This window comes from Mobula hypostoma, chromosome 11, assembly GCF_963921235.1.
Source record: "Mobula hypostoma chromosome 11, sMobHyp1.1, whole genome shotgun sequence".
NCBI classification, from domain to species: domain Eukaryota; kingdom Metazoa; phylum Chordata; class Chondrichthyes; order Myliobatiformes; family Myliobatidae; genus Mobula; species Mobula hypostoma.
Genome location: NC_086107.1, coordinates 97,543,799 through 97,558,997, shown reverse-complemented (window position 1 = coordinate 97,558,997; position 15,199 = coordinate 97,543,799). Strand labels below are relative to the sequence as shown.

The 15,199-nt window shown below is 46.6% G+C and overlaps 1 protein-coding gene across 2 annotated transcripts in view; it reads right to left on the bottom strand.

Moving 5' to 3' along the window:
* Nucleotides 1-15,199, bottom strand: part of xrcc6 (X-ray repair complementing defective repair in Chinese hamster cells 6) — a 63,490-nt gene that overhangs the window by 24,533 nt on the left and 23,758 nt on the right. The window contains exons 1-7 of one of the 2 annotated variants that reach the window (XM_063062595.1): nt 14,543-14,610; nt 10,954-11,051; nt 10,685-10,797; nt 8,949-9,087; nt 5,518-5,772; nt 1,750-1,933; nt 538-724 (exon numbers count right to left, since the gene is read on the bottom strand). In XM_063062595.1, the coding sequence (XP_062918665.1) occupies nt 538-724; nt 1,750-1,933; nt 5,518-5,772; nt 8,949-9,087; nt 10,685-10,797; nt 10,954-11,023 (948 nt within the window). In that variant the 5' untranslated portion in view covers nt 11,024-11,051; nt 14,543-14,610. Of the gene's footprint in view, nt 1-537; nt 725-1,749; nt 1,934-5,517; nt 5,773-8,948; nt 9,088-10,684; nt 10,798-10,953; nt 11,052-14,542; nt 14,611-15,199 lie in introns of those variants that run through there. The other variant, XM_063062596.1, reaches the window with a different exon arrangement.

Here is a 15,199-nt window from a genome sequence, read left to right as displayed (position 1 = left end):
CATAACACACAGTAACATAAAAGGAAGAATAAAATCTATGGTTGAATCACGCATAAATAACAAACTAAAGTGCATAAATTAAATATTGTAAGATACAGAACAGATTAACCAGTGACACTTCAAATGCGATGTGGTTCAGAAGCCTAATGTCCTGATTAAAGAAACCATTTCCCATCCTGACCGTTCTTGTTTTTAAGCATCGGAGTCTCCTGCCTGATGGTAGAAAGTCCAAGAAGATGCTGGATGGAGGGGTGGGATCCTTGATAAAACTACCGGCCCTACGTATGCAGTGCGCCTGATAAATGTCCCCAGTGGATGATAGAGAGACCCTGTGATCCTCTCAGCCATTCTCAGTCCTTTGTAGGGACTTCCAGTCCAATGCTCAGCTGCTCCCATACCAGAAGGAGATGCAACTTGTCAGGATGCTCTCAATGAGAGAGGGAACAAGATTCAGGAGGGGAGAGGGGCAATGGGACTAGGGATTGTTCTGCTTGGAGCCATTGGGCCAAATGCAATAAGAAAGTAGAAGTTCAATACCTGGGCCTTCTTGGTGTCACTGGGCAGCAGCAGGCTGCCAGTCTCTCCATTGAACCACCGGGTTTTGGTTTTGACAGGCTCGTTGCTCTCCCGGTGGAGGCGGATTGCACCAGGTCTCTTGACGCCATAGATGAGGTTGTACACGGCAACCGAGAGCTCCACACCTCCGCCCAGGATCAGGTTTACCCTGGGCAAAAACAGCACACGTCAGGGGCGTACATAGCTGCCGCAGCTGGGTGCCTGAGGCGGGGAAAGTGGGTATGCGCTGCCTCAAACTAACAGACTACAAATGATGACAGCTTAGTAATGAGGGGTTCGACTGAGAGCACCTCTTCTACCTCTGTTGAGATGCATGTAAAAGATCCACTCTCCTGCTGTTACCCTCTCACCCCTTCTCTTCTCCTTCTTTACCCACACGACCTGACCATTACCTTCCACTGGTTCTCCTCCTTCTTCCTTTTATTCCTTAGTCCTATCAGATTCCTCCTTCTTCAGCCCTTTACCACTTCCACCTATCATCTCCCAGCTTCTTAAATCATTGCCTCCTCTCACCTGGTCTCACCTATCACCTGCCACTTTGTACTCCCCACCCCCGCCCCGCCAACTTCTTATGCTGGTTCCTTTCCAGTCCCGATGAAGGGCATTTGCCCAGATTCCCTCCAAAGATGCTGCTGACTTGCTGAGTTCCTCCAGCATTTGTGTGTGCTTGCTCAGTTTCCAGCATCTGCAGAATCTCCTTTGTCTATGAGAACAGAGAACCTACCTGTTCCTCAGGCAGGCTGAGGCTCTGAAATGTAGTTTTTATGCTGTTCTACTGGGATCCAAAATTATGTGAGCTATAGAGAGGGTAAACGCAAGCAGCCTTTCTCCACTGAGTTGGGCAAGACTACACATAGAGGTCATAGGTTAAGGGTGAAAGGTGACGTTTTAAAGGGCAACATGAGGGGGAACTTCTTCATTTCGAGGGGTGAGAGGTGGAACGAGCTGCTAACACAAGTGGTGGAAGCGGGGTCAATTTCAACACTTAAGAGAGATTTGGAATAAGTACATGGATGGGAGGGGACTTTGGTCTGGGTGCGGGTCGATGGGACTAGGCAGATTAATGGTTCGGCACAGATGAGATGGGCCAAAGGGCCTGTATCTGTGCTGTTGTGTTCTATGATTCTTTAAATGTTTTAGGAATCAGAAGATGCTAATCTTGTGATGGCTGACCAGGTAAGCGCTCGTTTCTTGTGGTCCTTGGCCCTGACTTTCTGAAGCAGGTCATCCAGTTTGGCTGATTCCTTGACCTGCAGGCCCAGCTCGTCATCCTCCGACAGGCTCACAATGTCGCAGTAGAAGAGAGAGATATCAAACCCACCAGCCTTCTTCAGGTGCATTAGGTCAAGGATAATACCTAAACACAGACACAGAAAATCCATTCACAACAGCAATTAAAAGCTACTACGGTCAGCTCTGTATATATAAAATGTGGAAAGAAATCAGCAGTTTCTCACCACCTCCTCCCAAATTTTTATAACACCTCTCTCACTCATGTGCCCAACAACTTCCCTTTTGATTCTTTTGCCACTCACCAAAAGCCTTGGGAAAAAGAGGTGTTCCCATTTCACAGTTAGAATACTCTGCATTGTACATCTATAGATGTTTACCTTAACTATGCCCCCCCATGACTTTATAAACCTCTGCAAGGTCACTCCTCGGCCTCCTTCACTCCAGGAACGAATGTCCAGTCTGTCTGTCCTCTCCTTACAACTGAAACCTTCCAGGTCCAGTAGCATCCTCGTAAATCTTTTCTGATTGCTTTCCAGCTTAATGCTATCCTTCCTATAGCTTGGTGACCAAAGATGCACACACTCCAAATCTGGTCTCAACAATGACTTGTATCGTTGCAACATGACATCCCAACTCTCGTACTCAAAGCCCAGAGTGATGAAGGCAAGATTCTGGACCAGTTTCCTCTGTGAATCCAGGCAGCTGAAGCATTGTGCTTAGCTGAAGTTCCCCCTTTAGGAATAGCGTGCTGTCTGGGTCTACACATGCCTTAATGTGATGCGCAATTATCAAACAGATGCAAACTCTCAAACCCACCCCCCTCCCTCCAAAGCTTTGAGTTCTTTCAGTCTCTGCAATCCTATGGGATCTGTATGTACAACAGGGGGCTGCTTCAATGCACTGTCCCTCCGTGTATACGACATGAGATTGTGTTCCTGCACTGATCAAAACTTGCCCTCCACAGCCACTCTAGTCTTCACTGGTCCCCTACTGATGGCTGTATTTCCAGCTGACTTGTCCACAGGCTTTATGACATCGCATCACAGCCAGGGTTGGGAGCTCCAATGCACAGGACCGCAAAAGGTTACAGAGACGAGAGAGTGGAGAGAGTTGATGGGAATGTGGAAAGAATACAACGGACAGAGTAGGACTGGTGCAAATGGGTGGTTGGTAGCAGGGACAAATGCAACAGGCTGAAGGGCCTCGCTGAACTGTCTGACTCAATGGCATTCCCCTGGTGTGAGGAGAAATCACTGAGCAGGACTTCAGTGGTAACAGGACCACTCATCATCCCAGACATGAATGACTAAAAGTTTGTAAATTTTTAATGGGTACAGGTCTCCCCATCATCAAGAACACCTAATGTCTCATGAAGGTGACACTTATCATCAGGGAGGAGGTACAGGAAACTGAAGACCCATACCTCAAGGTTCAACTACTTCTTCCCCACTGCCATCAGGTTCTTCAAACAAGTTTAAAAAACCCAATTCGACTTCAGACTCTCTCTCTCAACTTGCACTAATGATATTTTTTGTGTTGCTGAGCAAGTTGCGTGTAATTTACGTTAATTTAATTTTATGTTGGTTCCTTAAGGTCGTTATGGCCGGGCAAGTTAGTGGAGATAAGCTCCCGCTAACCTATTAAATGTTCCCAATGGCATGCAATTCAAATAGTGTCTAACAAGTCCAGTTCCTGGCCTTTACGCATGGCTTAGCCACCAAGCCCGGTGGAACCGATTCTACTGACAGGAGAAGGGGCAAAGGTGGGTTACTGGCGCCTTAAAACCAGTCACTTCAGGCAGATGGGGCTCGTCAGCCGAGGTTGGCAGCTCATCTAGGAGAAGGAAAACTCTGATCTCAAACCTCTGCTGCCTTGCGGCTATACCCACTCATGGGGGGGAAGGCTTTGGGAGTAAACCCCGAAGAAAAAATCTGGAGCAGGAGTCCCCAAGGCTGAGTTCAATGCTGACTGGGAACCCCTGTGAAACTGCTTGTACGGAACTGTATCAATCTCTGCCATTCCTTTGGGTTTATCAGATGCATGGAGAGAGGAGATTGCTACATGGGCAACAGTTTGCTCTCCATATTGGTCAAGCCAGAGCAACCAAGGTCTCAATAAGTCTATGTTAACTTTATTTGTCACATCTGCAATGTACTGTGTTCCTGATATAAAAAGCCAATTTTCATCGTATTTATACCCTATGAATGTATACCCAAGACAATAAACTTGAACCTAAAACTCTGTTAAACCCCGTCCCTTTATCTCCCCCTCTATTCATTAGTTAAATCTAATTTTTCAGCAAAAGTCTGGACAAGAATCTTAATTCTTTCCGTGACTCAGTGACATTGGTGACACTGCCCTACTGTGTTTTGCAATATTTAGCTAAGTCCTGCTGTATAAATAATGGGGAAGGGGAACTGAAAGCTAGAGAGAGTTTAAGAGTTTCAAATGGAGATAACTTCTTCATGCAGAGGATGATGACGACCTATCTGTTGAAGTGATTGAGGAAGGCAAGGTAACGACATTCAGAAGACATTTGGATAAGTACACGGATAGGAGGGATTGAGGGAGATTTTGGTTAAACATTGACAAATAGAACCAGTTTAGTGGGTGTCATGGTCATGGATGAGTTGGGTGAAAGGGCCTGGTTCCATACCCTATGACTAATGCTGTGTAACACTGTACAGTATGCCTCATTGTACAACTGCATGGTTCAGTGGCAGAGAAATAGTATCACATACACATCACTGAGTCTGTCCCAACAGTGGCTCCCAGTGTTACACCCATGACGCTGTGGCGAGGCACAGCTCATATGCCATCTTTAAATTTGCTGACGACATGACTATAGTTGGCAGAATTTCAGATGGCAACGAGAAGGCATACAGGAGCAAAGTAGATCAGCTGGTTGAGTGGCGGTGCGGCAACAACCTTGCACTCATGATCAGTAAGACCAAAGAATTGATAGTGGACTTCAGAAAGGTTAAGATGAGGGAACGCACAACAGTTCTCCTCAAGGGATCAGCAGTGGAGAGAGTGAGCAATTTCAAGTTCTGAGGATCTATCCTGGGCCCAGCATATTGATATAGTTACAATTCAGTTACAACATATCCATGCAGTTTCAAAGTTATGACAGCGACTACATTTCTTTAGGAGTTTCAGGAGAATTGTATGTCACCAAAGGCACTGCCAGATCTCTACATATGTACTATGGAGAGCATTCTAACTGGTTGCATCACCGTCCGGTATGGAGAGGCCTTTGCACAGGATCGGAAGAGGCCGCAGAAAATTATAAACTCAGTCAGCCCCGTCATGGGCACGAACCTCCTCAGCATCCAGGATATTTTCAAACAGTGATGCCTCAGAAAGACGGCATCCATCATTAAAGACCCTCATCACCTAGGTCAAGCCCCCTGTTCATTGTTACCATCAGGAAGGAGGCACAGGGGCCTGAAGGCACACACCCAACGATTCAGGAACAGCCTCTTCCCCTCTGCCATCAGATTTCTGAATGGACATTGAACCCATGAACACTATCTCACTACTTTTTCCCCTCTTTTTGAATTTAACTTTTTAATATACAAGTACACTTCTTACTGTAATGTACAGTCTTTATTATGTATTGCTGCTGCATAACAACAAATTCAATGATACATGCTGGTGATAGTAAACCTGATTCTGATTCGGATTCAGTAACGGTAGCTCACCCACCTGTCTCTCGGAGATCACTGGCCTTGGTTCTGGCCATGCGTGCTTTGGAGCTGTCAGCAGCGTGAGGGTCGTCATTGTTAGTGAACAACATGATGCGCTTGTGGCTCAGCTTAAGCCTGATGTCACTGAAGAGATTGGAGCAGACCCACAGTGCATCACTCAGAGAGACGTCTCTGCTGTGGCCCAACTCATTCTTGAAGAGCTGGTAGCCTCTCTCCCCTTGGTACTTGTCCAGTTCCAGCACCCGCTTAGCACCTGTGTCCAGAGAGAGGCAGATGCTTTATAACATCAGTCTGGAATACAGCACCAGAAAATGGTTTACAGTACTGAAAGTAGGTTACTTAGTTATAAAATACAAGACAGCTGGGGATTTGGGATTACGACTCCAGAAACAACATGCAATCTGCTGGAGGAACTCAGCGGACTGAACACCATCTGTTAGGGAGTTAGATCGAAACACGGAAACGTCGGCAATTCCTCTCCCTCCACAGATGCTGCTCGACTCCGAGTTCCTCCTGTGGATTGTCTATTGCTCCAGATGTAAGCATCTGCACAGTCTTTTGCACCTCCAAGGTTTCCCAAACTTGCTCCACATACCACCTCCTGGTCAGAGCAAGCAACTACAGCATTAAACATCGTACTTCCCTGCATCTTCACCCCAATCGTTCATTCCATACTCTGCCAAGCTATTTTTGCTCTTTGTTGACAGTCACTTGGGATTCAGGGTGACATTCCCACTCCACTCTGAGGTAGGGCACCAACATGAGGCGCACAGATAATCCCAGTTAGGGCAGCAGCTGCTTAATAAGCAGGCAGGGCACTCCGCAGTTAAGGCGAGGTGTCGTCATACTCCAAATACATGGACACCAGGATCTCCATGTCGTCCACAATGCTCCTGCTCTACTTGGAGTTACTGGAGATGTCGTAATTGCCCTTCCCCCCCACCCCCCCAGGAGGTTTTCAGATCATCCAGGTTTTTTTCCCTTGTTCCACTGGGTAACTTCATCCCATCACGGAGCTTCGTGCGTATAACACAGTCTGATCAACAAAACCATCAGAGTGCGACGAGGCCTTCAGTGCTGAGGGTGTTACCCTGGAAGAGGACACACAATGGTCCGCTTACCCTGCCAGCAGATTTGGAAGTACCTTTCCAGTGCTTTGAGGCACGGTGTGTGATGTCCAAATCCCAGACCCCTGCAGGATGGTAGAGATCACTGCTGCCCGGGTGGCGGCGAGTTTTTGCCAGGTTTGAGATCTTCACCTTCAGGTGGGCAAAATATGTACAAACATACTTGCTGACAAATTTCTCTTTAAGAGGAGACTCTGGAGTTATGGGATGTGGTGCATATTTTCCAGGGTCCTACCACATTCCAGGGGAGAGGAAGCTTGCCAGATACGACGAACTGGTCAGCAACTGTCGGGAGGCAGGGATGGAAGGCAGAGTACATGCCCGTTGGAGTGGGCTTCGCTGGACAGTCTCTTCACAGAGCCCTCAGCGCATCGGGCATCGCTGGTACAAGGTGGCAGAGAGCCATCAGCAACATTACTGAGGCAGCAGAGGAAGCCTCGAGATGGCTCTGGATGAAGAGAGCAAGTCCACGGGGATCAGCAGCACACGCTACCTGAACCCCAAGTCATCGGCTGGATCAACCACGGCTGGGTCGCCTGGGTGAGAGTGTCTGACATTGAAAAACCCAAAACACCTGATGACCCCAGGTTACATCACTGATGACCTGTTCAGAACCTCGTGAGATGTATTCTTCAAAAAAAATGCAGAATACCTCAATTATTAAAAATACTTCTCAGAAATGTTGTTTAATTTGTCCACAGCTCAGCCATGTTTTTGAAGTCTGTTCTATAAGTTAGGTAGAGCCTTAGCAGAAGATTGAATCGCAAATATGAAATACATTAATTACAGTGATACAATGGCAGAATATTATAAATAACCCACTATCCATTAATATGATGAGGAAGTACAAATATAAGACTTGAAAATGTTCCATATTTCCAAAGCACCAGAAATATCATAAAGACGTAGTGGTTTAAGCTATAGTACACAAGGACAGGATAGGGTGACAGAGAAGCAGTGCGTGCTCATCAGCCAACATAGCTGCTAAAACAAGATTCATCATCCTTATGTGCTATGTTGAAAGATGTGGGTGATCATGGTTTTCTATCCGTCTTTAATCTGCTAATAAGCTCTTATTCTTTTCTTTATCCATGACTATGATTGCTCTTGGCAAAAATTTTCCACCAAAGTGGTTTGCCATTTCCTTCCTCTGGGCAGTGTGTTTACAAGACGGGTGACCCCAACCATTGTCAATACTCTTCCGAGATTGTCTGCCTGGCGTCAGTGGTCCCACGGCTTCAGGTGACCCTGACTGGGGGTGGGGGCTGAGCAGCTGCTACACCTTGCCCAAGGGTGACCTGCAGGCTAGCCTTACACCACCTTTGGTAGAGACCTGTCTCCGCCCCGCCACCTGAAAGAAGACTAAATGTGTTAGAGAGGGCAGAGAAAGGTCTTCACACAAGGAATTGTGAGCAGGTGGAAGTGTTGGGATTGAGACAGATTCTGCACCAGCTTTCAGCAGCCAGTTGGTAAATATAAATGATAAGTGAAGAAGTACGAAGGAAGGGAGCGGTAACTGTGAGCCACACAGAGGCAACTTGAAAACAATTGCATTAATTAAGCATCTCAGGGTATCTCAAATCTTTTGTCCTTCAGATGTGGACAGGATCCAATTTCTGAATGGTCATTGAACCCATGAACACTATCTCACTATTTGAAAACAAAATTTTGCATTACTTATCCAATTTACTTAATATATATAATATATTCAATATATATATATACTTAATATAATTGACAGTTTTTTTCTCTATTATTATGTATTGCATTGTTCTGCAGAGTGAACGAATTTCACGACATATTAAACCTGATTCTGAATCTGACATTTCTGATAGTGCGGGACTCTAGGACCAGCAGGCACACACAGCCTTGGAATACAAGGACATCCCTTAAACAGAGAGCGATGAGGACAATTTTCTTTAACCAGAGGGTGGTGAATCTGTGGAATTCATTGCGGGGGCCAAGTCACTGGGCATATTTAAAATAGAGATTGATAGGTACTTAGTTAGTAAAGGGCATTAAAGGTTATGGGAAGAAGGCAGGAGATTGGGGAAGAGAAGGATAATAAATCAGCCATGATGAAATGGTAGAGCAGACTTGATGGTCATAATGGCCTAATTCTGCACCTACTGTAGGCTTATGGTCTTTTTACAGCCAATGCAGACCCCCATCCCTCAACTAACATGAATAGACTTCTTGGTTGTAATTGCTATTTTATTTGTGGGACCTTGCATTGGACTGATTTATGCAGCAGGCAGACACCCCATATCCGAGTCCACACTGATCTGGTAGATAAACCTACCTGGAGTGTCCAGTTCATGGAGCACATAAACATGCTTGAAGTCAACAGAGTTCTTGTGCTCTCGAGTCCCAAAGAAGACAACGGCCAGGAGGTCACGGTCACTGCTGATGATTTTGCTGGTGTAAACTTTGTGAACACACTGCAGGCAGACAGGGTCAAATCAGTCATCAACAAAAACCATTCGGTGCAGTTAGTGCTTCGGGAAAGTGCCTGGATCACAATTGGAAGGAGATCACTCCTGCTGTCCGTGGCAACTCTTAGGACAAACTGTCCAATATTAGATTGTAACATGTGTACAAAATGCCCTCGAGAGCAGCTTGGTAGGAATGGAAAGAGGCCATTCATCCCCTCCAGCCTGTTCTATCATTTTGTAACAAAAAGTCTGATCTGTATTTTAACTTCATCCTGCCACTGTTTGTTCCAACTTCTCAACTGTCCCAGCCCCACCAGCCATCAGGGTTCTTGTCTGTCATCACCCCAGCTTGCCTAGCTCTGATTTTAAGGTTACTCCCCCTTGTTCTGGACTCCTCCACAAGGCTAAAATAACACACCATAGAGTCATTGTCATGGAGCAGTGGTCCCCAACCACTGGGCCGCGGACCGGTGCCAGGCTGCAAAGCATGTGCTACCGGGCCGCGACGAAACGATATGATTTGGCGATAGGAGTCAGCGGCACCTTTCCTCATTCCCTGTCACGCCCACTGTGGAGCTTGAACGCACGCGAGGTCATTACCCGCGCGTCATCTGTGTCAGTGCGGGAAGATCAACTCGAGCTTGCAAATGACGGCAGGCCGAAAAGTACGTTTGACATAACATCTCTGCCGGCATTCTGGATCAAAGTCAAGGCTAAATATCCTGAGATAGCCACGAAAGCACTGAAAACGTTGCTTCCATTTCCAACATATCTCTGCAATGAATGCAACGAAAAGTAAATTGCGGAATAGACTAGACATACGGAACCCCCTTCGAGTATCGCTGTCTCCCATCACCCCTCGATGTCACCGTCTTGTTGCAGGGAAACAAGCCCAGGACTCCCACTGATTCAGCGATATTGGTGTGTTGCAATGATTTTATATGTTCATACGGGGAAAATATGTGCTGTGTGTTTAATATCCAAACATTACTTAAAATGTTATGATGCTATTGACTTATAAGTGACTTATACAGTAACTGACTTATCCATGCCAGGAAAATATGCGCTGTGTGTTTAATACTATATTCATTAGATAATCCCTTTTAGATTCAGTAAGATCATGGCTGACCTGGCCATGGACTCATCTCCACCTACCTGCCTTTTCCCCATAACCCTTAATTCCCCTACTATGCAGAATCTATCCAATATTGTCTTAAGTATATTTACTGATGTAGCCTCCACTGCTTCATTGGGCAGAGAATTCCACAGGTTCACCCCTCTCTGGGAAAAGCAGTTCTTCCTCATCTCTTCCTAAATCTACTCCCCCGAATCTTGAGGCTACGTCCCCTAGTTCTAGTCTCACCTATCAGTGGAAACAACTTTCCTGCCTCCATCTTATCTATCCCTTTCAAAATTTAATATGTTTCTATAAGATCTCCTCCCTTCTTTCTGAAGCCCCGCGAGCACAGCACAGCCAAACTCAATCTCTCATCATAGTCTAATTCACATTCATCCCACTTCAGCTCACAGCCTTTGGATTCGTGCTTCTATATCTGGGAAAGTTCAGGGGACAGTCAGAGAGTACAACAAACACCCCTCTCACCTGAATGGTCATATCAAATGGTGAAATCTTTGTTTCACTGTCCTCTTCAAACATAGTTTCTGAGGCATCAATTAGGAAGATTAAACTGTCCCTTCCTGTGAACTTGAATTCCTCTGAAAGGAGAGCAAACACATTGCAGTCATTAGGGTCGGTGAACACATTTCAGGTGGTTGCTATGATCATTGACTAGCGTGTAAGAGCTGTTCCGCTATGCGGCTGCCATACTGGAGAGCCGTCTGCGACTGCAGGGACGTGGGCCCTGGCTGTACCTTCATTCTCCTCGACCTCATCCTGATCCTCCTCGTCCTCATTGGGATAGTGCGAGCGCCAGTCCGACATGTCCGCTGCAGGGGAGCCGCTGGCTGTTCTGTCGGGTAGAAGAAGCACTGTGAGAGTCCGGCGACAATGCTCAGGGCTACCTCCCTCAACGGTAACGGGTCACCTGAGAAACAAGTAACGCTTCACAAAAAAAAAGTGCATTTGCTTCTCCTTTGCAGTTCTAAAATTCCTGCATTTCTACAGTTTCTTTCCCAAGGAGAGAAGACCCGACAGTTCCCAGGTCGGAAATAATTGGAAAATGTGTAACTGGGTTGGTTGACGGTTGGGTTGAGTTGTCCTCTGACCTTGACCATTTACTTGCAAACATTTCGTCACCACGCAGGGAGAAGTCGTCAGTGCCCTGTTGATTGTGGTGCGTCCTCCGAGTGCTTGGCCTGTAAACAAATGTGCAGACTTTGATCCTATTTATGAGCTGATGTGGGCAAAATTCCTCCCCACGTCACAAATGAGTTTCCGAAATGGCAACCGATCAGCTGATTGACAAGTATAGAAGGACCAAGCATTGTGAGGACACACCACAATTTACAGCGCACTGATGACGTCTCTTTGTATGGTGATGAAATGCTTGCAAATAAATTGCCAAAATCGGAGAACAACTCAGCCCAACCAGTTCCCAGATCATATCTGTACCGCTTTCAATCTCCGTGACCTGTCTGAAGGCTGATTTATACTTGTGCGACAAATGTACGCCATAGGTACCACGTACCCTACGCCGTAGGGTGATGTGCACCTCCCCAAAAAATGTAACTCACGTGTTGCGGTGATGCGGCCCGCAACAACTGTGATTGGTCCGCTTGGTAGCGTCGCATTTCCGGTTGCTTTTCTCCGCCGTGTCCGTACACTGATGCGAAATAAATGGTTGGAGACGATGAACCAAATCTTCAAATCCACCTGCCGACATCCGAAAATATTTGAAATGCATTTCCTCGTCCATGTCTCTCACGAAGAAACTCAACACAGTGGCATAGAACTGGCGTTTTGGCGGTGAATTGCAGAGCGACGCAGACACAACTACGCATGCTCGCTACGGCGTACGGCTACGCAAAAGTATAAATCAGGCCTACGGCGTAGCCTGTATGCACAAGTATAAATCAACCTTGACCCTGATCTTACATCAAGGCCACTCCTTTCCTGCTCATCTGCCTTTGACATTTTGGACTTGACTATTGCAGCAATCATTCTATCTTCCGTACACCAACTGACAATGACAGTTTACCTTCCTGCCCTACCACAGTGACTGAGCTTTGGGACTGGCAGCAGAGAAACCTGTCTGCTGGTTCAGTAAGCTGACCACTGCGCAAGCACACTCAGTGGCCACTTTATTAAGCACAGGAGTAGTCCCCGCTGCTCTTCAAAGTGCTGTGTGTTCAGAGCCGCTCGTCTGCACGGCACTGCTGTACACATGGTTGTTTGAATCACAGCTGCCTTCCTGTCAGCTTGAAGCAGTCTGCCCATTCTCCCCTGTCCTCTCTCACTAACAAGGCGTCTTCGCCCACAGAACTGCCGCTCACTGGCTTCTTTTTTGCTTTTCAAGCCATTCTCTGTAAACTCAAGAGATTGTTGGGCGTGAAAATCGCAGGGGATCGGCAGTTCCTGAGGTATTCAAACCACTCTGTATGGCACCAACAATCACTCCACGGTCAAAATCACTTTGTTCAGATTTCTTCTCCATTCTGATGTTTGGCTGAACAACTGAATCTCTTGATCATGCCCCTGCATGCTTTAAAACATTGAGCTGCTACCACGACTGGCTAATTAGATATTTGCACTAATGGGCAGGTACACAGCTGTACCTAATAAAGGGAACTCTGAGTGGATACCTTTTACAGATGAGTTTGGAAGGTAGAGAGCAGGATGATTGGTTGACTGCAGATCACACAAAGCAGGCTCGCGTTTCCAGGAATTTAAGTTTAGAGGCAATTTGACTGAAGTTTTCAAGGAGAAACGACGGGGCAAATATATTAAAACTTCCCTCACTAACAGTAAGAATCTTAAAAAAACAGAGCAAGGTTTGTACAGAGTGAGATAAACAAGCATTTCTACATACAAAAATGGTAGGAATTTGGGACGCTATCCATATTGCAGGGGTTCCCAACCTGGGGTACACGGACCCTTTGGTTAATGGTAGGGGTCCATGGCATATAAAAGGTTAGGAATCTCTACCATATTGGATGATTGATGCCTGGTGAATAGCAGGGAGAAGCTACAATCCCTGATTAGACCGTAAGACCTAGGAGCAGAATTAGGCCATTTGGCCTGTCGAGTCTGCTCTGCCATTCTATCATGGTTGATGCTTTTTTCCCCTCCTCAGCTCCACTCCCCACCCTTCCCGCCATAACCTCTGATGCCATGGCCAATCAAGAACCTATCAATCTCTGCCTTAAATACACCCAACAACCTGGCCTCCATAGCTGCCTATGCTAATAAATTCCACAAACTCACCACCCTACGGCTAAAGAAATTTCTCTGCATCTGTTTTAAATGGACATCTCTCTATCCTGAGGCTGTGCACTCTTGTCCTAGATTCCCCCACCATGGGAAACATCCTATCCACATCCGTTCTGTCTAGGCCTTTCAACATTCGAAAGCTTTCAATGAGATCCCCCTCCTCCTTCTGAATTCCAGTGATTACAGACCCAGAGCTGCCAAACGTTCCTCATATGATAACCCTTTCATTCCTGGAATCATCCCTGGGGTCCAACTTCTAAGCAAGTTTCAGGAAAAGTCATGATCCTAAGATTAAAGCTCGAGAAAGCAGCTGACAGGACAAAGGTGGAAATCTGCAACTCAGTTTACCATGATTGAATTAGTGATGGGGACTGAAGAATTCAACCATTTACAATTAAGCCTGTTTTTTTTCTTTATCTGTCATGAGATATGGATACCACCGGCAATGCTACCATCCCTAATGTCCCTGAACTGCACAGGCAGCTCACAATCAACCGCAACGAGAGTCACACAGAGGCCAGATTGTGGAAGGAAGGCCAGAATTAATCCCTGGTAGTCATTGGTGAATCAAATACCAATTAACAATACTGTTTATTCCAGTCAACACCTTTCGATCAATAGTTTGCTTCCTTGGATCCTCCACCTGGATCAGCTACACCTGCTGGAGGGGCTAAATGGCCTTTTGCTGTTCCGAAACTACGCACCAGGTAGGTTTTTAATTACATAAAGTTGACGTGCTGTCCCTTTTAGGCGCAGCAAAGGCAGGATCATCACCATAACTTTATAATGGGCTCAGGACAGACGGCTTCGCCTTGCCAGGTAACAGGGACGCGGTCCCTTTAAGACGCTCACCCCTGATTACGTAACAATCCACCAATCAGAATCGCCATAGAGGGCACCCGGCCTATCAGAAGGAAGGCGGTCTCAAACAATGGATGAATGACAGAGGCCTAATAAACTACAAGTTGCCATTTGACGAATAAAGTACTGATCTGTTTTAACCGAGGCTCCCCGGTGTCCGCGGCGTAGTCCCCGCGTGGAGATCGCTCACGAACTCCCGTTCACACGTACCTCTCTCCGGTCCGGACCCGCAGTCGTGCGCTCACCGTCAGGTCCCGGGACCATCTGGTCTCGCGAGAGCCCCAATGCGCAGGCTCAAGCTTGGGAAGCGGGGGGGGGCGGTGGGGAGAGAGCGCCCTCTGTAGGTGGGAGGGTGAAGTGCGGGGAGGCCGGGGCAAAGGATGATGGCCCCCTTCTGGTAGAGCAGAGGTAGTGTGGATACAAAGGGACGAACATTGAACTGATCCGTGTGATACTCAGATGGTCGAGCAGCATCTATGTGTAATGCTGGAAGGGAAACATAGTGCAGTACAGAAACAGGCCCTACAGGCCACGACAAAACAAAACAAAGTCCCCTATTCCTTGCATATACAACTTCAAGATTGCCATTTTCCAGTACACAAGGAGAACGAAATAATTGTTAAAAGGTTATTTTCTGGCTTCTAAAAGGCTGTTTGATTTTAGCTTCCCATGCACTTATTTTTCTTGACTAAATTCACCACCTCTCTCAAAATCCAAGGTTCGCTAACCTTGCCATCCTAGTGTTCCTTCTGACTGCCCTGTCCTTTAAGTGCCCTCCATGTGTCCGAAATCAGCCATCCACAACATCATAGTCCCAAGTACAAGCAGGAGAAAATGTAAGGACATGTTCAGCACAGCCTCGTGGGC